This window comes from Dendrobates tinctorius, unplaced genomic scaffold (genome assembly GCF_039654945.1).
Source record: "Dendrobates tinctorius isolate UK_male_01 unplaced genomic scaffold, ASM3965494v1 ptg000107l, whole genome shotgun sequence".
Taxonomy (NCBI): Eukaryota; Metazoa; Chordata; class Amphibia; order Anura; family Dendrobatidae; genus Dendrobates; species Dendrobates tinctorius.
The window spans coordinates 32,796,225-32,821,319 of record NW_027361775.1 but is presented as its reverse complement, the minus strand read 5'-3'; the positions used below and the strand labels follow the sequence as shown (position 1 = coordinate 32,821,319).

Sequence of the window (25,095 nt, the reverse complement as noted above, 5' to 3'; positions counted from 1 at the left end):
GCACTGTATGCTGTATGCACACGCGGCTCTGCATTGTATGCTGTATACGCAAGCAGCTCTGCATTGTATGATGTATACACAAGCGGCTCTGCACTGTATGCTGTATGCACAAGCGGCTCTGCACTGTATGCTGTATGCACACGCGGCTCTGCATTTTATGCTGTATACACAAGCGGCTCTGCACTGTATGCTGTATACACACGCTGCTCTGCACTGTATGCCGTATGCACACAACTCTGCATTGTATGCTGTATACACAAGCGGCTCTGCGCTGTATGCTGTATGCACACGTGGCTCTGCATTGTATGCTGTATACACAAGCGGCTCTGCGCTGTATGCTGTATGCACACGCGGCTCTGCGCTGTATGCTGTATACACAAGCGGCTCTGCGTTGTATGCTGTATACACAAGCGGCTCTGCGCTGTGTGCTGTATCCACACGCGGCTCTGCGCTGTGTGCTGTATCCACACGCGGCTCTGCACTGTGTGCTGTATACACAAGCTGCACTGTATGCTGTATACACAAGCGGCTCTGCATTGTATGCTGTATGCACAAGCGTCTCTGCACTGTATGCTGTATGCACAAGCGTCTCTGCACTGTATGCTGTATGCACAAGCGTCTCTGCACTGTATGCTGTATGCACACGCGGCTCTGCACTGTATGCTGTATCCACACGCGGCTCTGCACTGTATGCTGTATGCACACGCGGCTCTGCACTGTATGCTGTATGCACACGCGGCTCTGCACTGTATGCTGTATACACAAGCGTCTCTGCATTGTATGCTGTATACACAAGCGGCTCTGCACTGTATGCACACGCGGCTCTGCACTGTATGCTGTATGCACACGCGGCTCTGCACTGTATGCTGTATGCACACGTGGTTCTGCACTGTATGCTGTATGCACACGCGGCTCTGCGCTGTATGCTGTATACACACGCGGCTCTGCGCTGTGTGCTGTATACACAAGCGGCTCTGCACTGTATGCTGTATACACAAGCGGCTCTGCACTGTATGCTGTATACACAAGCGGCTCTGCACTGTATGCTGTATACACAAGCGGCTCTGCACTGTATGCTGTATACACAAGCGGCTCTGCACTGTATGCTGTATACACAAGCGTCTCTGCATTGTATGCTGTATACACACGCGGCTCTGCACTGTATGCTGTATACACATGCGGCTCTGCACTGTATGCTGTATACACACGCGGCTCTGCACTGTATGCTGTATACATAAAGGGATCCCCAGTATGGAAGTGAGGGCAAATCCACTCTGCGCTTTGGTACAGACCCCAGGCCTCTCTTAAAGGGATCCTCGGTATGGAAGTTAGGACCGTTCCACTCAGCGCTCTGGTTCTGACAACAGACCGACGGGATGATGTGGGATATTAGGGGTAGTAGTCCGGTGGCTCTGGCTGATGGGATATTAGGGGGAGTAGTCCGGTGGCTCTGGCTGACGGGATGATGTGGGATATTAGTGGCAGTTGTCTGGTGGCTCTGGCTGACGGGATGATGTGGGATATTAGGGGTAGTAGTCCGGTGGTTCTGGCGGACGGGATGATGTGGGATATTATGGGTAGTAGTCCGGCATCTGTGACGGGATGATGTGGGATATTAGTGGCAGTTGTCTGGTGGCTCTGGCTGACGGGATGATGTGGGATATTAGGGGTAGTAGTCCGGTGGCTCTGGCTGACGGGATGATGTGGGATATTAGTGGTAGTAGTCTGGTGGTTCTGGCGGACGGGATGATGTGGGATATTATGGGTAGTAGTCAGGTGGCTCTGGCTGATGGGATATTAGGGGGAGTAGTCCAGTGGCTCTGGCTGACGGGATGATGTGGGATATTAGTGGTAGTTGTCTGGTGGTTCTGGTGGACGGAATGATGTGGGATTATTTTGGGTAGTAGTCCGGCATCTGTGACGGGATGATGTGGGATATTAGTGGCAGTTGTCTGGTGGCTCTGGCTGACGGGATGATGTGGGATATTAGGGGTAGTAGTCCGGTGGCTTTGACGGGATGATGTAGGATATTAGGGGTAGTAGTCCGGTGGCACTGGCTGACGGGACGATGTGGGATAGTAGGGGTAGTAGTCTGGTAGCTCTGGCTGACGAGATGATGTGGGATATTATAGTGAATGTGGCTATGCGGAGTGGGTGGGGCTCTACACTCAGCTTTATATATATATAATCATTATAATTTGTTATCACTAACCATAGTTAGTTACTATGCCCGGGCAGCGCCGGGCTCTTCAGCTAGTATGTAATATTAGCAAGTAATTCAAATTAGAAATGTAGTATAGTTTTTCTGATTCGCTAAGTTTCTTTCCTCATGTGCAGGCATTGCAGGACCTTAGGTATCCATGGTTAAGACCACGGATATAGTAACAGTTAGTTGCTAGTGGTCGTAACCATGGATAACTAAGGTCCTGCAATACCAGCACATGAGGAAAGAGATATAGTGAATCAGAAAACATATACTACATTTCTAATTGGAGGTACTTGCTGCTATTATTATTATTACACCTACTACATATTGGGATAGGATCTTGGATATGGGAAAACCCCTTTAAGTATATTTTATAAGAATTATGAAACATTAATTCCAGCTCACCCAGTTGCTCTATGCTCATCCACCTGGGGCTCAGACACCATCCTCGCCCTGGCCTCACATCAAGGATAATAGAAAACATTGGAGTCCTGTTCAACAGGACTGGATTTTCCTTTTCTTTTTCAAAAGAAATGATGCAAAAGAAAAATGTACATGGCCGACATGACCCAGTCGACGCGTTTCGACTGCACTAAGCAGTGATGAGTCATGAGTAAGACTGCTTAGTGCTGTCATGTCGACCATGTACTGTACATTTTTCTTTTGTATGCACTATAATTTCTGTTGAAAAAGAGAAGGAAAATCCAGTCCTGTTCAGCCGGACGGGTCCGTTGAAGCGCAAGTGCGTGAAACGGCCATTGTCCACTCTCTGTACGTTCCTCCCGTGCCAATGCCTTTTAATTAATAAAGAATTTTCACGACAGAGCGGTGAGTGCCATCACTTTTTTTTTTTTTTTCTCTTTTGTACAAAATCAGACGTTTGATTTTGCTGCATGACTTGCACTAGAAATCAGCATTTTTACTCTGTAAACTATTTCCTGGTCCATTCTCATAATAGTATTCTAGGAAAACATGTTAATAAGAAAATTCATAGATAATTGTATCATTTTAATTGTTGGCAGTAAAGGAAATGTTACCTTTTACAGCCAGAAACATTCACATGAAAGCCAAGTTTAACATGTAAGTGATTTATAATAAAGAAGTATTCTGGAAAACACCTTACCTTCCGGTTTGGCTTTGGATGTTATACAGAATTGCTGAGCGCTTGCTAAAATCTGGAGTCCTGAACAAACTGATTCATCTAGGGCTAAGTGCACACGTACCGGAACTCTCGCGGAAATTACTGCGAGAATTCCGGAATTCCAGTCCGCGGGAAAATCGCATTTTAAATTCCCGCGATTTTCCCGCGGAAAAACTAGCATTTTGCAAGCGTATTTAGCTTGCAAAATGCTAGCGTTCTCCAAGCGATCTGTAGCATCGCTTGGAGAACTGATTGACAGGTTGGTCACACTCGTCAAACATAGTGTTTGACGAGTGTGACCAACTTTTTACTACTGAGGCCGCCTATGCAGCATCAATAGTAAAAGATAGAATGTAAAAAAAAAAAAAAAATAGTGTTATTCTTACCCTCCGACGTCCCGCGCATCCGTTCCCAGTAATCCTTTCCGAAAATGCCCGCGATGACGTCCGTTCTCGCGGGATCGCGACGTCTCGCGGTAATTCGCGATGACGTCGCGCGAATGACCGCAAGACTTCATGATCCCGCGAGAACGGACGCCATCGCGGGCATTTTCGCAAAGGACTACTGGGAACGAGAGCGTGGAGAGAAGCAGGAAGACTGCGCGGGACGTCGGAGGGTGAGAATAACATTATTTTTTATTTTTAAATTCTATTTTTTGCAGGGATATGGTACCCAAAGCCCGGAGGACAGTCTCCTCTCCTCCGGACGGTGGGTACCATCCGCAAATGTTCTGCTTACTTTCCGCATGTTGTGCACAGCCACATGCGGAAAGTAAGTGGAACAATGCATTCCTATGGGTGCGGGATCGCCGCGATTCCGCAAATTAATGAGCATGCTGCGGTTTTTACCGCGAAGCGATTCCGCCGCGGTAAAAACTGCAGCATTAGTACAGCATTGCGGAATCCCATAGGAATGCATGGGATGCTTATTTTTCGCGTTTTCGCTGCAAAATCGCGCGGTTAAAACCGCCGCGGAAACGCGAAAAAAATGCCACGTGTGAACTCAGCCTTATTCTTCCACTATGGTAAGAGATCTTTGAACCCTCAGCTCCCTGTCTGTGGAACTGCTGTGAGAAGATGAAGAAGACACAGAGGTGACGGGAGTGACTCCTTCCCTTGAAGATCTTACACTCCTTGGATCAGAACACTTTTCTGTTTCTTTTATTCCATTTTCTAGACTATTTGCCTTTGTTCTGTATGAATGTCTGCGATTATCATCTTTCTGATTAGAAGCTTGTCTGTGGGAAACTTCCGTACATCTGCACACCTTCTTCTCTTTAGGGCCCTTAGCATGATGCTCAATATGTTTCTCTCTCTGGAGATATCCAAAGGGTGATGGCTGACACTGTACAATCGACATGTCAAAACTCTTTCTATACTTAGTAAGATTCCAGGTAAGGCCTCTTTCACACTTCAGTTTTTTGCAATCAGTCACAATCCGCCAGGTTTTGAAAAAAAACGGATCCTCAATTTTGTTTTGAGGATCCGTTTTTTTCCCCATTGACTTCCATTAATGGCGGATTGTGACGGATTGTCGTCCGTTGCATCCGTTTTTTTTGAGGATCCGCCAAAAGTTGCTGTCCGTCACCATCCTCAAAGATTTGAAAACGAAGCTTGCAACGTTTTTTTCTCTGGCGGATCCTACAGACACTCATTTAACCCGAAATTCTTTCTGGGTGCCGGACAAAAAAAAAAAATTCTCTCTCTCTCTCTCTCTCTCGGCGGATTTTGACTGATGCAAAAAACTGAAGTGTGAAAGAGGCCTAATAAGTCACTGTTATTTTTCCTGCTTCTTCAAGTTGTCTGACATCAATCCTCCCTAGTTTCCTGAGTTATCTCCTTTATTTATCTCAATCCACTCTGCCTATTCATGTTTCCAACCCAACCAACCGGATGCTGCATAATTCTCTGCAGGGGGCTGTCCGGTCTGTCATCCAAACAGATGGGTTACCATGAAAAGGTTACGAAAGTCAACTAAATTCTTACTGGGATTATGAGCAAGAAAATAGACTGTGGACATTCTTTACTCAGGACAACTGTCAATCAGTTTCCTAGGCCAAGAACCGCATATATTCCAAGTCCACTTTTTCATAGCGTCATGATACCCTCACAGACATTTACTGCCCTCCTTGAGATATAAATCCAAAGATTTGAAAAAACACAGGCTTTAAGGAATCATTACTCATAGGGTTTAATTAGAAATTAGACAAATGTCTGGCTTCTCTATGTTTTTATCCAAGCATACAATAAAGGTATCATTGAAATGCAGTTGTTGGTGTAATAAATATAAAGAATCTGTAGATTCGCGATCAGAGGGACAGATTGTAGTAAGTTCTCTGATTAATCACATTACGTCATTTGGCTTGCTAGAGTTGAGCCTATGCTGTGAATGAAGCACAATGCTCATATTGAGTACATTACAAGAGCAGTTCTGGGAAATGAGGCAGTTGTTGGCTGCCGTCTACTTCTAACTTCACAGACAGACAAGAGAAAGAGGATTCATTGCCGTGTTTACTCTGGATCTCACACCAAGAAAGATTCTCTTTACCATCTGACACCATGACACATCCACATGGGCCACATGTTTGTTCAAGGACTAGTGTCTTTCACAATAGGATTGGAAAATTGAATTTCATCAGTGATGCCAGACAGGGTCAGGTAAGGGTGTCCGAGATACAGAGCAAATCTTTTTTGGGACCTCAGATATGGATCCTTTGACATTTCGCAGCCTTCCTTTTTTTCACACACTTCAACCAACTAGTCACACTCAAAACACACCAACACCTACTTCTATATATACTTTTATACAGAGGCGGACACGGATAATTCGGGGCCCCTGTGCAAGAAATCTGTTTGGCCCCTCTCCTTTTGTGTCAACCAACCTACAGATCCATGTATATATCTACATTACATAGTCTCTCATTATGAATATTCCTGCCTCTTATTAATGCCCTCCCTTGTTATGTATACCACAGCCCCTAACATATTGGATTCTCTTGTTATTTATAGCACCCTGTTCTTTATTACATACTGTCCTCTCTCCTTAGATATAAACTGAAATGATTGCTGATGGAGCATGGGAAAGCTTCTTTTCTGATGGAGGAAGCCATTAGACTGGTCTTCTGGTCAGGTGCTGCTCCATCAGCAGTCAATTTATATCTATCAAGAGAGGGTTATTCAATAAATATAGGGAGATGTGATTAACAAAAATGATGAGAATAAGTATGTAGGAGACACTGCTCGACAAGACAAGAGATCAGTCTAAGTAATAATGTGACAGCATTGTACATAACAACAGAGGACACTAGGTAATAAGGGCCGCCCCATACATAACTAGAGAGTATGGTACATAATAAGAGATGCTCCTTCCAGCTTTCCAGTAATAATGTCCCCTATACTTTGACCATTCTTGGTATAATATCCCCCATCCTGGTCCCCTTGCTGGTATAACGTCCAATTCCTGGTATAATGTGCCTCATCCTGGTTCCCTTCCTGTATAACGTTCCCCATCCTGGTCCCCTTCCTGATATAATGTACCCCTTACTAATCCCCTTCCTGGGATAATAATATCCCCCATTCTGGTATAATGTGCCCTATCCTGGTCCCCTTCTTGCTATAATATGCCCCATCCTGGTCCCCTTTCTGGTATATTGAACCCCTTCCTGGTATAATGTGCCCTATCCTGGTCCCCCCCTTGGCATAATATGCCCTATCCTGGTTCCCTTTCTGAAATATTGTACCTCATCCTGGTCCCCTTCATGGGAAAATTTGCCCCATTCTGTTCCCCTTCCTGGGATAATGTACCTCATCCTGGTTTCCCTTCTGGGATAATGTACCCTATTCTGGCTCCTTTCCTGGGATGATATGCCCCATCCTGGTCCCCTTCCTGGGATTATGCACCCCATCGTGGTCCATTTTTAGGTGTAATATGCCCCATCTTGGTCCCTTCCTGGTATAATGTGCCCATTTCTGTATATATATAATAAACAACACTACTCACCTTCCCCAAGCACCCACACGGTGCGGCATCCTCTTCTACAGCCGGAGCCGGCAGCTGACTTTGATGTGCGTACCATGGCGCAAGACATCACTGTAATCCACCCCTAGTCATGAGCACACCGGTGTCAGTGATGCCTCTGATTGGCTGGCGGAGTGTATTGCAGCACAGTAATAAGGGACACACACCCAGGGATGCACATCCAGCTGAAATAGTTGCTGGTGTTGGCGGGTCTCCCTCTGGGCCCCGGTGCAGCTGGACCAGTGATATGTCCATAGCTGCTTTTATAGCACCATACAACGATCATACAGTGTTAACATAATAGTGTTCTTGACAATCATCTAAATGGCGTCATCATCTGGAATCTGGTATTTTCTTACCCCTGTACCAGTGTCTTCATGTGCACTATTGTCATACAGGAGACCCACCCTGAAAATGACTGTGATGAAGTCATATAGTATGTGATGGGGTCTCCATAAAACCATGCACTGTACTTCTGCCATTTGACAATATAAATGGGCTATACCTCTTTTATTATAGAAACCATGACACAACAGACACAACAGTACTATGAACACTAAAAATAGTAGACAGCGACAGCGTCCAATAGTAGGTGATGAAAAAATCAGAACATCTTTATTCTGATATAAAAAAATACAATGTTTCGATCTGTCATAGGTCTTTTTCAAGAAGTACCATGCGATCTTCAGGTTGTGCCATACCAGACAATGATACAATAAAGGGCTATGAGTTTCTATATAAAATGTTCTATGCTTTTCCTCAAAGTAGAGTATTCGCAACCCTGCAGACTAGTATTTATTAGCCCAATGTGATAAAACACTCCGGGAACGCCTTTGCTGGGGTCAAAGGTCACGTGCATTCAGCATGAAACTCAGGCACAGAGCTGGGATTCGGGTGTAACTGACCCTGGGTCAGGTTTATTAACGGTGAAAGCAATGCAAAAGGAAATAAGACATAAAACAAATCCTTGCCTGTCCGGCACTAACTAAACAATGGACAACCTAACTACCAACTGGCGGGCTTCTCCCATCCAGCCAAACCACAGTTGCAGTGGGCACTGCTTCCACTCACGTGTGTCTCTCACACAGACGGCTCTCTGTGTTCCCAGGCTGAGACACTCACACAACCACCTTGCATCCTTTTATATCCACCTCCCATTATCCATTAGTAAGCAGGTGCGATACTGACCAGACTAGGCCACATAGGAAAGGAATCTGGGCGAGATATACCTGCCCTCATCCACTATTCCCACATGATTCTCACACCATGTATAAAATTTGCCTTGGAGCTCATAGCACTCTTGTATGGTCCCTATCTGTAGTTTGTCACCTGGGACCAGTTGGACAGTAAAATTACATTTGTCTTCACTGTAGTACACCGCCTGCAGAGCACAGTCTTCCTTGTACTTTGGCGCTCTTTAATAAACAGTTGCATCAGAGTGAATGCAAAGTTTTAGCCAGCGCAAAAAGGGACCTTGTGGACCTGAGCAGGAGGTCACGCCGCACCAATGATAGACAGTTATAGATATGGTACACCAGCTATAATATTATTGAAATATACGTTACAGTCAAGAGGTTTTACAATGTGGGAATAAAGCTGACACACTCAAGAAAAGCTTCAGAAGCTGTGAATAGTTAATGGTTCAGATTATGAGAAAGTCTGAGTTTAGTTTATATCTATTCTTTAAAAGGTTTTGTCATCTGAAACAGCTAGAATATGGCATCACTTTGTGATCAGTGGGTGTCTGACCTCTAACTCTCATGAATCCTGAACATGGAGCAGCTACAGGGCAAGCCTTGCACGGTGGCCCCTAATCAATGCATACAGTAACTTTCCATTCATATTACAAGACATATTTGATAAAAGTAAATATAATAAAATATGTCCAATCCAGCTGTATCACATCTCAGACATTGCTCATAAATCATTAATCCTTACCATAGACATGGATCGTTCATAACAGCTCAAATGCCTTTCCCACTATTGTATCATATATACATATTTAGCGCATGTATGTGGGTTTCTAAGATAAACAGCAGTTCAAGTATAAAGAATGAAGCACATTTACCGAAAATTAGTCCAACATATAGATAATGTGGTGGGCCTTAACATCAATAAGTTGACAGTTTTCATTTTCTTAGGTTTTATCCACGTTTACAAAAGCCATAATGCTGAGATGCATCAATTGTACAATGAATCCCAATAAAGCCGACGCACCCCAATGATTAAAGCCCCTATACACTTTAGATAGCTGTTGGACAAATGATGGGTCGGCCAGCAGCCGGCCAGCAGCTCTCCCACCCAACTCCTCGTGCTCTGGCGAGTGTTCTCTTTTCTCTATGAGAGATCAGTTGCCAGTCTCCTCTATGGGGACTTATCTCTTAGAGAGCAAAAGATTTGACAGTCAGAAATCAGACATATGAGATCATTATCTTTGCTGACATCATCTGGCGGAGGAATGTTGGGGTGCCCCTATGTAGAAGGGAGGACCGGGCTGCTACAGCTGCTGAAGCGTCCGGTCTGGAACTGCTTGGGCCGAACATCCTGTTCCTAGAGGGAACGAGATTGTGGCTGGAGCGAGCCAGTAACCAGGATGAAGGGGTGTGGCCAGTCAGTGTGAGGTAAAATGGGTTGCGCGGCAACTGAAGCCATCTTCCCGCCAGAACACTGATGAAGTGCAGACCGCAACCGCTGTGAAAGGAGTGACAGGCAGCGGCGTGAAGAGAAGGGGCGTCATAGTGAGGGGCTCACAGAAACCAGCGGGTGCGCAGAGGAGCGTGCGATCGACGAAGCATTGCAGTATGAACGTCCGGGTGTTGGTTGATATTGAGAGAAGCGCACGCCGGCCAGAGCATTACAGTGCAGCCCTTCAGAGGCACGCACCAAGAGGAATCCTGTGGAGAGCTCTATTCTTTTGCTCCGCGGATATATGGACTAGGGGCTCAGCAGGCAAAACCGGAGACCGCCAGCAGCTGCCAGAAGTAGGACCGAGTGCTGGGCTAAAACACCAGCAGACACCATAACGACCACCGCCAGCATCCTGCTACCCACGGGACGGGAGCCATGATAAGTGAAACTGTTAACCAGAGACTGTTTAAACAACCATTTATTCAGTTTAGTTTTGTACCCCTTTACCCTGTTGTCTCCCTGCGCGGAGTTCCCTACTTTTGACTAATTAAATATAGTTAACCCCTGCTCTGTCGAATTTGTGTTACTGCATCCCAGCACCTGCAAATTACACCCATACACATTAGACCGTTGGCTGAACCTTTCGATATGGGCGGATTCAGTCAATAGTTAATGTGTATGGGGCCTTGACAATGGGATGTATCAGGATCCATTCTGCTTTTACTTAGAAAGAAAAGAATAGCACTGCTTGCTACAAATGTAGCTGATCTGCCATTGGGGAAGTTGTAGCTTGCCACTTAAAGCTCTTTTTACTGAGCAAACAATCGGTTTTGTAGTATAAGGCCGGGATCACACACAGCGAGTTACGGCCGAGTCTTGCAGGTTAAAATCAAGCTCTGGCGCCGGCACTCCGGAGCGGAGCGTGCAGCCGCACAGCAATACATGGAGCTGCACGCTCCGCTCCGGAGTGCCGGTGCCAGAGTTTGGTTTTAACCTGTGAGACTCGGCCGTATCTCGCTGTAGTGTGACTCCGGCCTTACTCAGAAACACACACAAAAAGCAAGAAATTAAAAAAACATAATTTTCTTCTCAATTTCATAAAGATAACTCACTATCATTATCATGTCAAACATATTACATGGTATTAAATAGGACACTCCTACTAGTCACAAACTCAATGTAAAGGTGTCATTGTGATTTTTTTCATGCATTTCTAACCATCCTTTTTCCATTCAAAATTAATCATAGTAATGAACCATAAACCCACAGAACAACATAATATAAAAGCTTATTTTAGATGTTTTACATTCTCCGAGTATGAGGACCACCAGGTCCAGATAAAACTTTCAGCCCCTAGTAATTTAGGCCATTATCCTTTTTTCCAGTACAAACAGATGCATAGTCTCTGTGACACATCAAGAACATGCAGCCAAGGCATCTCCTAACCACTTGGAGGGATAACCCTACCTATCAATAGGTCGAAAGGTTCAGAGACTATAGCAGGTACAGAACTGCAAGTCCTGGAGTTCGACTCCTAGCAAGGCTTACGAGCAGATGTCTTCCAATTCTATAGTAATGTTTTCAAGTAGATCCTTCCGATAGTGGCAGATACAGTTTAGGATCCCCAGGGAAAGGTTGCGATGGTGCTTGATTGTAGTGACCAGCCAAGAAGGTACCAATGGACCCCAGGATAAACAGTGAGAACATGATCAAGAAACAGACTCTGTCTATTACTCGACCAATTAAAATCCACTCCTCATTCTCCTACAAACATTAAACAAACACAGTTATCAATGACCAATTGTTATAACAGGAAAAGTAATCTTGCTAAAGACTTTATTTCTTAAAGGAGACCTTGTAGCTTTCATGTCCTGTGTGTCCTAGAAAATGCTTATATTTAGAGATGAGTGGCTCACTTTGTGCATCCCCAGTCCATTGTCCAGGTCACAGCTTTCTGGCTGTTGACAGGAGCAGCTTAAATTTCGTGAGCTTCTGGATTCACCAACGTATTGATTGATTTGCCGGCCTTGCATGACATCATTTGTACAGCATACGGTGCACAGGTAACGTCTTGCTAACCTGGCTTGTATACCTAGTCAGGAATCTAGGAAGGTATGGATATTTGCACAACTTCTGTACGCTGCCACAAAATACTGACCTGGATCGAGGTTGCACGAAGTGATCCACTCATCTCTAATTATACTCCCAATATAGTAACAAATCCAGAGCATCTTTTCTTAGGACTAAGAAAGCTGTGGCCGTTTCTATGTTATTCCTTCTAAAAAATATAACTTACTTGATAAATCAGTGATATCAGTAGAATTTGTTTCCATAAACATGGATATTGACCAATCAGTTTGTCACAGCAGTAACTGGCATGCCTCCTCAGTGCTGCCCTACTCACCATGGTCACTGCGCAGCATCTCCTCGTGTCTGACCGTCTCACTGAGTTTACCTTCTGCAGCACTGCCTTGCATGCTGCTTCTACAAGTGGTTTCCATTTGGCTTTTGGGGGGGCGCGTGTCTGGTCTCTGCTGGAATTTAACCCTGCTGTGTCCTCCAGAGATTAGGTTCCCTTCACTATCTCGTGCCAGCATAGTCTATATTAGGGAGCTCCTCTGACTACTCATTGCCAGAACGTTGGTTCTTAGTTAGTTCTTCTGTACTGTTTATTCGCTTGTTTGTATCGATTCTCCTGTTATCAACCCGGCTTGTATACCCACTCTGCCTGACCTCTCTACAACTGACATCGTCTTTGTACTCTGTTCCTTTGCTGCCTGCCCTGACTTCAGACTGTCTGACTATGACTCTATCTTGCCCTCCTGTACCTCATAGCTGCGCCTCCAACCCTCCAGTCAGGTGATGCAGTCAAAGAGACTGCCCTAGAGTGGAGCCCGGTGTCTAGCAGCCCAGCCTATCCTCACCATCAGAGGCCCTAGTGAAGACCTGGTGGACACTTAGTCACACCCTTCTAGGGTAAGCCAAGCCTGTGTCACAGTGGATCCACACCCATCAGCATTACAATGATGAGTGATGACATTATTAGACTGTGTAAGAATACACCCTTTGACTGGGTGAATGATAATACACAGTTGTCAATTTCCTAGAGGAGGAATAGCAGATAAATGTCAGTACATAGACATGTCACGCACGCAGGTGACGCACGTGGTTCGTAGACCCACTGTGCCATGGGGCTGAGCCTACCTAGGTGGGGCGCAGCTAAGCGGCTAGCAGGTGTTCGCCTGAGCTCCTGAAGGTGGAGTCAGGCTTGGCGGCAGGTAGCAGTCAGGTACCACTCCTAGGCAGTCCCCGGTAATGCAGCTGCTGACCCCAGTTGGTCAGGCACGCAAACATGGAAAGGGCTTGGACTCTGTTCAGACTACTAAGTTCTGGATCCTCTGTAGAATGGTTACTGACACGGACACAGGCTCTTTTAGACTACTAGGTTCAGATCCTCTGCAGAACGGTTACTGACAGGGCAAATTTGGAGACTGGTTGTAGAAGTCCAGATATAGTGGGTATTCGGATAGGTACACGTTTAGACACACAGGTCTTGGATTCTGATTTAGGGACTGGCCACACACCGACCGGAGGACTTCGGGTTCATGACTGGCTGCACAAGGATCAGGGACTTTGGGTTCCGGACTGGCAGCACAAAGTCCAGGAACTTTGGGTTCAGGACTGAACACACAAGAACCAGACACTTCGGGTTCAGGACAGGACTCACAAGGACCAGGGAATTCGGGTTCAGGACTCTGGTCACATCAAGATCAGCGGACCTAACAACTTGACTAGTAGACTACTACGCTACCTAATGATTTACTGTGTTGCTTGGCACCTCCTTATTGGGAAGGGTGCCTTATATACTTATCTACAAGATGCCTTCCAGCTATTGGCAATAGCATTACAGAGTTCTAAGACGAAAGGCTCCAGAATTGTTATTTGATGTGGAATACAAGCATTTACTAAACAGACATGTCCAGAGCGCTCAGGAGTTCCTTTTACATATGTCTGTAGTGGAGCCAGTTATTTGTCACTTTTTAAATAGCTTCACAGATGGTAAAAATGTAATTTTATCCTTAATTCTACAATCAGTTGTTGAGAACATAATTCAAAAGTGAAAGCCAATATGGCGGCACCTCCGGTTGTAACTGTTGTAAAAATGGTTGGTTCCACAAAACAGAAAATAGTTTTGTTGGTCAACTAACAGCATCAGTGAGTACAGTGACAATCTTAGAGGTGACAATCCAAAACTGTACTAAAATGTTGTCTTCCAGGGGGATGGTCTTCTCAACGAAGATGGCTACTATAATATATGGTGGAACTTTAACACACAGTAGATAGCTGCTGGTGGTCTTCTCTGAGAGGTAGTCTTTTGGGGTTTACTATATCTGGTCAATTGAATGTTTTAGGTGTAAATCTTCTTTAATAACCATAACATGCAGCCATTTACTAATAAAAAATTGGACTGTTCTTGATGTCATTGATGGCAAAGTGTTATGGATTCTCAAGTACCTGGTAGAACAGGATTAGCGGGATAAATGCTGGAAGATCCTAATCAGCTTGGCACTTTCTATACCAAATGAAGTCCTGTGTAGTACAGTGCTACCACACAGAATAATTCATGATCCATGTAACAAACCAGGTCATTATTGGATGACTATAAAAATGAGTGTCTCCAAAATGGATCAGGGTCGTATATATTATTGCCACAGACTGTGTAGCCAAACAGGAGCCCAAGAGGTAAGGGGGCACATTTCCATCTCCAATGCAGGTGAATTTTGCACTATGATGAGCTATTAAGTTACAAAGGGCCCATATGCTGTTCTTGCACAGAGGCCATTTTCAGTCTGTGTCCACCAGTAGATCCAAAAGGGGAGCTTCAAGTTGAATAGATACGTGTCAATCAAAAACACAAGGCATTAAAAGATCCCTTCATAAGAATATGTACTTTTTCAGGACATTTGGAAGACTTACACTTTTAAACTCATTCTTTTCCCTGGTGGTCCTTGCGATGTGGTTACAATTTTCCACCATGTCTCGTATCTCTGGAGCAGCCTGACTCAAGCTGTGAATCAGGTCTTGGACAGTGCCGTTCCCTAACCCTTTGCCTTAATTTAAAAGACAAAAAAAAAATCGGCATTTATGATATGATCTAATTCTTTGATTCATAATTATAATTTTGTAGCTGAATTGAGAGAAACGTACCAATTTTTTCTAACACGATCTTCATGAGTCCATCTCTCTGCTTCTGCTTCTCAAACATAAGTTCGCTCATCGGCTTCCTCATCATGTATTCATCAGCCTTTTTTATAAGCCCGAGTGAACTGCTGCGATGACGCATGAGCGGGGCAGGCTCTGGGGCTAAGTCACTTTGAGGGAGGTGCATTTTAAGGAGTCGTGGAAGTTTTCTCAGGAAGAGCTGAGTACAAAAACATGAGAAGAAATAGAATGCAATCAGTTATAGAGCTAGGACCCAGTAAAGACATATACTGTATATTCTATAAACATTTTCTTGTGGCACAAAACTTGTGGCAAATTACGTACTAAGTGATAGCCGATGCAAGTCATGCATAAATAATCTGGATGCTCTGTAAGGATAGCCTCTAGTGAGGGGGTGTCCTAAATAAAGAACTGTTTTAATTGATGATCTAAACTTTATTTAGTACAAAAAAGGTGAAAAAATGTTGGTGTGTCATACCTTCATTTAATTGCATTTTTCAGGATGTGGACCCCTGACAGTTTTACTCAACCATGAGGCCCCTATATATGTTACATGGGGAGTCAGTTCTGTCAAAATCAGTGGGTTTGGACAGCTTTAATTTCATGTGTATAGGGACTTTAGAGATCTTCTTTCGAACTTTGAAGAGTTTGATTGTTAGTGTGGAATGAGAACAATCCCATTTTGGTAAAATATGTTCATCTAAACGACACCAAGGGATGTTTAACCGCAACAGAACACTGGTTCTTGAAAAGTAAGAAGTTCCAATAATAACATTATATTAGGCATTTTTATTGGCATAACATTATATTAGACAGCTCTATAATATAATTTTTAATTAAAAAAAACCCCTCTTCATAGATGCAAATTGTACTTAAAGAAACACTCCCATAAAATTTTTATGGACTAAACTTGTGTGAATGTATATGTTGTGTAGGTGTATTAATATTCTCATTGATTGCTGTCTTCTACGACGTTCAGCACTGATGGGGTCCTCTTTTGAGTCCAACTCTCTGGATCATACTACAGTCTATGTGTGAACCGGAGGCTGCTTTTACAATGTACCATAATTCTATAGAGCGTCATTGTAAAAAATGACTTCTGGCTCTCACATAGAGCACAGTGTGACCCAGAAGAGAATCCCAGCGGCTCTAGTTACTGAGAAAGATGGCAAACAGTGAGTAAATGAGTGCACCCACACTACACTACATATACATACACTTAGGTTTAGCCCATACAAATTTTAATGGGACTGATTCCTTAAAATGCATCCAATGGTCAAAAGTAGAGTTGAGCGAAATGGGTCGGTCAATTTCAAAAGTAGCCAACTTTCGCAAAAGTCGGGTTTCATGAAACGAACCCTGACCATAGCGTGAGGTCGGCCACGAGGTCGGCGACCATGACGCCAAAGTCACGTTTCAAATGATGCTTCAGCGCCCTTTTTCAGCCAATGATGGAGGACGCACACTGTGGGCAACGCGATGACATAGGCAGCGGTCACCACCATCTTTGAGAAGGGCATGCAAGTGATTGGCTTGCTTTGTGTGGCGCCACAGGGGCTATAAAAGGGCGTGCACGCCGATCGCCATCTTACTTCTGCTGATCTCAGAATAGGGAGAGCTGCTGCTGCTGTTGATTCTGTAGGGAGAGCGTTAGGCAGGGAAGAAGATACAAAAAACTGCTTCTGCTGCTAGCAATTTTGCCTGTACAGCACACCAGTTAGTGTGCAGTGCAAGGGGAGGCTATATTTTGGTGCATCAGTTCTGTTGGTTATTAGGCTGCCTTATAAGGCTCCCTGATAGCTGCATTGCAGTTTTCACACTGCTGTGCAAACTGCTTTTTTAAAAGCAAAAATACTTTTCATCCTCTTTTTTGCCCACTTAGCAAGCATTCATTTTTCCACACTTTTGTGTGCAGCAGTCCTGCTTAATAGGCTGCATGCTGCCATACTTGGGACTGAGATCATCATTGTCAGCTTGTTAAAATCTCTAGGGAGATTCAAATTCTCCCCAGTGCTATATAGACATTTTACACACCATCCAATTTCAGCCTGTTATATTGAGGTGTAATCTACACTGGGCCTGAGATATTAGTTCAGTGTCCTCAAGTCTGTAGGGAGATTCAAATTCTCCCCAGTCCTATATAGACATTTTATACACCATCCAATTTCAGCCTGTTATATTGAGGTGTAATCTACACTGGACCTGAGATAATAGTTCAGTGTCCTCAAGTCTGTAGGGAGATTCAAATTCTCCCCAGTCCTATACAGACATTTTATACACCATCCAATTTCAGCCTGTTATATTGAGGTGCAATCTATACTGGGCCTTGTGATGTACAATGCCCGAAGATATGTTTTCTGTTGCAATGTGCTAACAAATCCTCCATCCTAGGACATTGTAAACTGTCAGTAGTAGGAATTCTTTCCCCCCAGGTTTTATCAACCCTGCCACTTCCTCTGGAAGAGCAGGAATGTTAATTAGCTAGACCATCTTCCTCACACCATTTGGCTTCTCTCAGCTGAAAGAGAAAAAAAGTGCGGGAACTAAACTCTTTGTTTGAAACCAGGAGTTTGAATAAAACAATAAGGGATTGTCCCGCGAAAACCATACCCAGCAGAAATATAAAAATCATATTTCTGCGATCCGAGCAGACCCAGCTTCGCTGTGGTGCCTGTTGCAAAACTCTCGGATGTCCAGAACCTGAGATATGATTTGCGCCCAAATGGACGGTCATATCGCATAGATGTTTGATGTTTTCTTGATGGGCTCATTACGCTGGGAAACATGATACCACTGATGAGTCCATACCAGCTTCTCCCATAAAGTTATAGCTAATCTAAGTTTTGTAGCCAAAACATAACTTGGATAAGAGAGGTGGGATCAACCCAGAATGCACCTCTCTGTGATGTCACATAGGAAAGTCTATAAGGCATTCCCTGGCAGAACCAGCTCAGAACAGCTCAAGTCGTCGTGCTAGAAAGATCCAGATGAGCGGAGAAGTGCAGCTCCGCCTCCACCCACCTTAGCCGCATGGTCTGCCTAAGGAACAATATGGAACTGTGAGTGTAATCTCTTTGTTTTCTCCACTTTTATTTTATACCTGTACTGTACATATTTTATGTCTCAATTTTATAGCAACTTTTATCTGTAATCACTGTCCTCTTTCGGAAAATAAATGAAATTATTTAGATCTGTCTCCATGCTCTAAGAATCGAACTATACGCCTTTGATAGATAATCGCTACTAATTCAAGGGGTTTGCCACGGACCCTCTTAATTTAACACTGTGAATTAAGTAACCGTGACTGGTGGCAGCGCGTTGTGTACGGCTATTACGGCTTGCTGGCAGTCTAGAAGGGTCTTATATTGCTGAGTAAGGGGCTTCAGCCACAGCATTGATAATTCCCTTACTGCAGAAGCCTAATTGCCGGTTCACAACAGGCAGCCCGTCCGGCGACTAATTATCCTAGGTGCAGTTCCCTGACTGACCTGAGGGTAAGGGGGGCGCCGGAGAGCTGCGAGTTCCAAAGTGGAACTGAGAAAGTGGGATATACATAAATCCCCGCAGTACTTGGAAGATTGATAGCAGTGGTGGGGCATCCAAATTAAACTCCCCCTGCGGCAAATTGTAGAGCGAGATTAGCTTGCTGGATATTTTTGTCACATGGTGCCAGTGGTGGGATAACTAAGATAAGCCCCACTGCGCCTGTGATAGCCGTGTGCCGGCATTGTGTCACGTCCCTCCGTCCGCTGATACACCGGTGTCAGTGGTGGGATCGTGACATAGTGGTGACACAGGGTCCGCTGTCCGTCGCGTATTGGTGGCAGCGGGACCCCCGTTAGTCGTCGCCCGTAAGTAGACAAACGGCGGTGGGCTGTTCGTCACATATTGGTGGCAGAGCGGTGGGATAATCCTAGAGCATTAGTGATTTGGTTTGAGCAATCATTCCTCTCACTAAAAACCTGCCCGGTTCCTGCGGGAATCCTGCATCATAGGTTTTGGAGAACAGACTCAGTGGTTACTAGTCCTGAGACATTAGTGTGTACTTGCAAGTATCCCCCTCCCGTTTCTTCGTTTTTCTTTTTCTATCTTTTATTTGGCAACCATGGCGGCAAAAGGAGAACCTTGGTACACCCGGCAGACAAAGGAAGTTCTTGCTGCGTTATGCACGTACCAAGGCCTTGACGCCACGAACAAAAACAGAGCTCAAATGATCGCGGCTCTAGTGCAGCTGGACAACGACCAGAATCCAGGGAGCGCAGAAGTTGGCCCAAGTTGCAATGGGGCTGCAGCAGAGGCTCCACTCCTGAGCGCTGGCCCCACATTCAACCAGAACGGGGTGGACCCCTATCTGCAAATGGCCTTGGACGAACTCCCCGCCGAAGACAGTGATGGGCGGGTGAGGCTGATCCAGCAAGCTCGAGAGAGAGCAGAGCAGCGAGCCGAGCGCCAGGCGGAGAGAGCTGAGCGCCAAGCTGAGGCTGAGAGAGCCGAGCGCCAGGCGCAGAGGGCCCATGAACTGGAGGTACTCCAGCGGGGTGGGAATGCCCTCACAGCCCGAAGCCGTGAGCCCAGCAGCGTCCAGACTCCTAAACCCCGGCCAGAGCATTTTCCCGTGATGGAAAAGGACGGGGACTTGGACACATTTCTGCGAGCCTTTGAGAAAGCCTGCAGGCAGTACCAGCTGCCTAGAGACCAATGGGCAAGGTACTTGACCCCAGGGCTAAAAGGCAAAGCCCTGGAGGCATTTGCTTCTCTTCCGCCAGAAGCCGATGATGACTATGACGCCATAAAGCAGGCGCTGATCGCCAAATACCGGCTGACACCTGAGGTATACCGAAAGAAGTTCCGACACCTCCAACGTGGCCCACACGATAGCTACAGTGATGTGGTGCAAGGACTCAGGACCCACTTTGACCAGTGGATCCATGGACTGTCCGTTGAAACCTTTGAGCAGCTACGGGACCTGATGATCAAAGACCAGTTCCTGCATCTCTGCCCAGCTGAGGTCCGACAGTTCATCCTGGACCGCGAACCAACGAACGCGGACAAAGCGGCGCAGATCGCCGACAACCACGAGGCCAACCGGAAGCCCGAGACGCGGAGGCCAGTCGCCACCAGCTGGAAAGGGGGTAAGCCAGCAACCAACCCCAATGCCCCAGCTAGCCGTCCCTCCGGAGGCCCTGTCCCTGTTGCCAACAACAGGCCGGCTACTGACAGTCGCCTGTGTCACCACTGCCAGCGGCCTGGTCACTTCTTTTACACCTGTCCGAATAGGCCGAAGAACCCCCCAGCCAAGGCCCCCGGGCCCAACGCCTCTGTTCTTTTGGTGGGAGGTGTGGTTGGGAGGGCTGACGACAACGTTCAACCTGTTCAGGTGGGGGCCCGTCTTGCTACAGGCCTCAAGGACACCGGGGCTGAACGAACCCTCATCCGTCCTGGACTGGCGGCCCCTGAAGAGTTTGTTGAGGGGAAAACCCTGACTGTCACCGGGATTGGAGGCACCCGTTGTCCCTTGCCAGTGGCACGAGTTTTTCTTGACTGGGGTGCCGGGAGCGGGTTGAGGGAGGTGGGAGTGTCTGAAAATTTGCCCACTGATGTTTTATTGGGGACTGACTTGGGGAGGATGGTTGCATACTATGTCCCTGACACCCTTCCCCAAACTGATAATAAGGGTAACGTTAACCCTGATGATGTTGATGATGGGAAACTGAATGTGTTACCTGCTAATGCCTTGATGAGTAATGATGCAACTAACAACCATTCTTTCCCCAGGTACGATGCTGATGCTGATGTGAATGTACCAAAGCAAACTGATAACCATTCTTCTCCTAGGAAGGATGATGATGATGTTGATGTATCTGTGCCGACTGAACCCGTTAACCCTTTCTTTGAAGCGGTAGATGTGTCCACAGGTACCGAAGTGCTCAGCCCCGTCACTCTGCGGAGTGAGACGGCTGAGGAACCCCTGGCAGGAGTAAGCAACGGTGCTCAAGGAAATGGGGAGGTGCATGGGGACCATGAGGAAGGTAATGCCATGCAGCTGACCAGTGCCACCGAGGAAGGTAACTGGCCCATAAGTAGCACTGCTCCTGAAGTGTTGGGGGTGGATGGGGAGGTAGAGCCCAGGGCAGCACCAGCTGGTGGGTCTGAAGAAATCCCCAGGGAGACAGCATACATAGCAGCTGTCACACGCAGTCAGAGTGCCCAGATCGCAGGTAACGCACTGTCTTCTGGACCCTCTGCTGCTACAGGAGAGACTGAACCAGAGGTGAACCCAGAGCCGGTTCCAGAGGGTCCCAGTAAAGGAGGTACCCTGACGTCACTTCTGGCAGCCTCCAGCATGGAGTTCCAGGCTGCTCTGCACTCAGATGCCAGCCTGGAGAAATTGAGAGGTCTCGCCGAGACGCCCACCTCCAAGTCTGATAAGGAGAGGGTGTTCTGGGAACGAGGAAGGTTGTACCGGGAGACAGTACCCGGAGATCCTAAAAAGGAGTGGTTGAGGGAAAGACAGCTGGTCGTCCCCTATCAGTTCAGAACTGAGTTGTTGCGGATTGCCCATGAGATTCCACTCGCTGGACACTTGGGGATCAGCAAAACAAAGGCACGGCTGTCTCAACACTTCTATTGGCCCAAGATGGGGACAGATGTAACACACTACTGCCGCTCCTGTGCCACCTGTAAAAAAGTGGGTAAGGCGGGGCCTGCTCTTAAGGCTCCCCTTATTCCTTTGCCGGTGATAGAGGAGCCTTTCCAGAGAATCGCGGTGGACATTGTAGGACCGCTGTCCGTCCCCAGCAGCTCCGGAAAGCGATACATTCTCACCGTGGTAGACTACGCTACCCGGTACCCAGAGGCAGTAGCTCTGTCTTCAACCAGGGCAGATAAGGTGGCTGACGCACTGGTGACCATCTTTTCGAGAGTAGAATTTCCCAGGGAGATGCTTACCGATCAAGGGCCCCAATTCATGTCTCGCCTAATGGAGGCTCTCTGTGAGAAAATGCAGGTGACGCAGCTGGTATCGAGTCCGTATCACCCACAGACTAACGGTTTGTGTGAACGTTTCAACGGTACCCTCAAACAGATGCTCCGCATACTGGTTGAGACCCAAGGGCGCGACTGGGAGCGGTACCTCCCACACCGGCTGTTCGCTTACAGAGAAGTTCCGCAGGCTTCGACCGGGTTCTCCCCCTTCGAGCTCCTGTATGGCAGGCGAGTCCGGGGACCCCTTGGGTTGATAAGAGAATCCTGGGAAGATGAGCCAAACCCCACAGAAGTGTCCATCGTGGATTATGTCATGCGCTTCCGTGACAAGATGCAGACCTTGACGCAGTTGGTGCATGACAACATGACGCAGGCTCAGGCTGACCAGAAGCGCTGGTACGACCAGAACGCCCGGGAGCGGACCTACCAGGTGGGTCAAAAGGTGTGGGTGTTGGTCCCGGTACCAACGGATAAGCTTCAGGCAGCCTGGGAAGGCCCGTACGTCGTCCACCAACAGCTCAACCCGGTCACCTACGTGGTCACGCTTGACCATGCTCGGGGTAGGCGCAAGGCCTTTCACGTCAACATGCTGAAGGCGCACTACGAACGTGAAGCTTGCATCCTACTGGTCTGCAATCTGCCAGAGGATGGGGAGGAAGATTCCTTCCTGGACATGCTGGCCCAGGCCAAGGCCAATGGGTCCATTGAGGACATGGAGATAAGTGGTTCGCTCACCGTGTCCCAGCGGTTGCAGTTGATGGCCACCCTGGAACTCTTCCGGCCCGTGTTCACCAACCGTCCTGGGAGGACGGAGTTAGCGGTTCATGAGGTGGACACCGGGAATCATGCCCCATTACGGCGAACACCTTATCGGATCTCTGAAACGGTGCAACAAGTCATGCGCCGAGAGGTCGATGAGATGTTAAGGCTGGGAGTGATTCGACGGTCAAAAGGTGCGTGGGCTTCACCTGTAGTCCTCGTGCCTAAAAAGGATCGAACCACCCGGTTCTGCGTGGACTACAGGGGGCTCAACGCCATCACAACCTCTGATGCCCACCCGATGCCGCGCATCGAGGATCTGCTCGAGCGGTTGACAAACGCCAACTACATATCCATCATGGATTTGAGTCGGGGATACTGGCAGATTCCCCTGAGCCCTGAGGCGCAGGAGAAATCCGCCTTTATCACCCCCTTTGGACTGTACGAGTCCACGGTCATGCCCTTCGGCATGAAGAATGCCCCTGCCACTTTCCAGCGGATGGTCAACCACCTGCTTCGGGGACTGGAGGAGTACGCCGTGGCGTACTTAGACGATATTGCCGTCTTCAGTTCCACCTGGGAGGAACACCTTCAGCACCTCCAGGAGGTGCTCAAGCGTCTTCACCAGGCAGGCCTGACCATCAAGCCGGGGAAGTGCCAGATAGGCATGCGCAAGGTCCACTACCTGGGGCACCGGGTAGGCGGGGGTTCCATGAGTCCGGAGCCAGGAAAAGTGGACGCAATCGTGTCCTGGCCCACCCCCAGGACCAAGAAACAGGTGAAGTCCTTCTTGGGCACTGCAGGGTACTATAGGCGGTTCGTACAGGACTATAGCGCCCTTGCCAAACCCTTGACTGACCTCACCAAGCAGAGGCTACCCCAAACAGTCAACTGGACAGATGACTGTGAGGCGGCTTTCCAAGCTTTGAAAGCAGCCCTGTGCAACTCTCCAGTGTTGAGAGCAGTCGACAGCAGTCGCCCGTTTCTGGTACAGACCGACGCCAGCGAGTTTGGCCTCGGTGCTGTGCTTAGCCAGGTCGACTCGGGGAACCAAGAGCACCCCGTGTTGTACCTGAGCCGGAAACTTCTGCCGAGGGAAGTGGCATACTCGACCATCGAGAAGGAGTGTCTGGCCATGGTGTGGGCACTGCAACGTTTGCAGCCCTACCTGTACGGGCGCGCCTTCACGGTGGTAACCGACCACAACCCTCTGAGCTGGTTGCACACAGTGTCCGGAACCAATGGAAGATTGCTCCGCTGGAGCCTTGCCCTTCAACAGTACGATTTTACTGTAAAACACAGGAAGGGCAGTGAAAACGGCAATGCCGATGGGTTGTCCCGCCGGGGCGAACCCGCTGAGGTGCGCATGGCAGATTACCGAGAGGTAATGCCTCCTTAGCGCCCTCTTAAGGGGGGAGGTGTGATGTACAATACCCGAAGATATGTTTTCTGTTGCAATGTGCTAACAAATCCTCCATCCTAGGACATTGTAAACTGTCAGTAGTAGGAATTCTTTCCCCCCAGGTTTTATCAACCCTGCCACTTCCTCTGGAAGAGCAGGAATGTTAATTAGCTTCCTCACACCATTTGGCTTCTCTCAGCTGAAAGAGAAAAAAAGTGCGGGAACTAAACTCTTTGTTTGAAACCAGGAGTTTGAATAAAACAATAAGGGATTGTCCCGCGAAAACCATACCCAGCAGAAATATAAAAATCATATTTCTGCGATCGAGCAGACCCAGCTTCGCTGTGGTGCCTGTTGCAAAACTCTCGGATGTCCAGAACCTGAGATATGATTTGCGCCCAAATGGACGGTCATATCGCATAGATGTTTGATGTTTTCTTGATGGGCTCATTACGCTGGGAAACATGATACCACTGATGAGTCCATACCAGCTTCTCCCATAAAGTTATAGCTAATCTAAGTTTTGTAGCCAAAACATAACTTGGATAAGAGAGGTGGGATCAACCCAGAATGCACCTCTCTGTGATGTCACATAGGAAAGTCTATAAGGCATTCCCTGGCAAAACCAGCTCAGAACAGCTCAAGTCGTCGTGCTAGAAAGATCCAGATGAGCGGAGAAGTGCAGCTCCGCCTCCACCCACCTTAGCCGCATGGTCTGCCTAAGGAACAATATGG

At 47.1% G+C, this 25,095-nt stretch overlaps 1 protein-coding gene across 1 annotated transcript in view; it reads right to left on the bottom strand.

Moving 5' to 3' along the window:
• Positions 1 to 11,036: 11,036 nt before the first annotated feature.
• The window catches only part of CHRNG (cholinergic receptor nicotinic gamma subunit), a 28,700-nt gene continuing 14,641 nt past the window's right edge, over positions 11,037 to 25,095 (bottom strand). The window contains exons 8-10 of the mRNA XM_073589339.1: positions 15,201 to 15,414; positions 14,970 to 15,103; positions 11,037 to 11,756 (exon numbers count right to left, since the gene is read on the bottom strand). Of these exons, the coding sequence (XP_073445440.1) occupies positions 11,574 to 11,756; positions 14,970 to 15,103; positions 15,201 to 15,414 (531 nt within the window). The 3' untranslated portion in view covers positions 11,037 to 11,573. The remainder of the gene's footprint in view (positions 11,757 to 14,969; positions 15,104 to 15,200; positions 15,415 to 25,095) is intronic.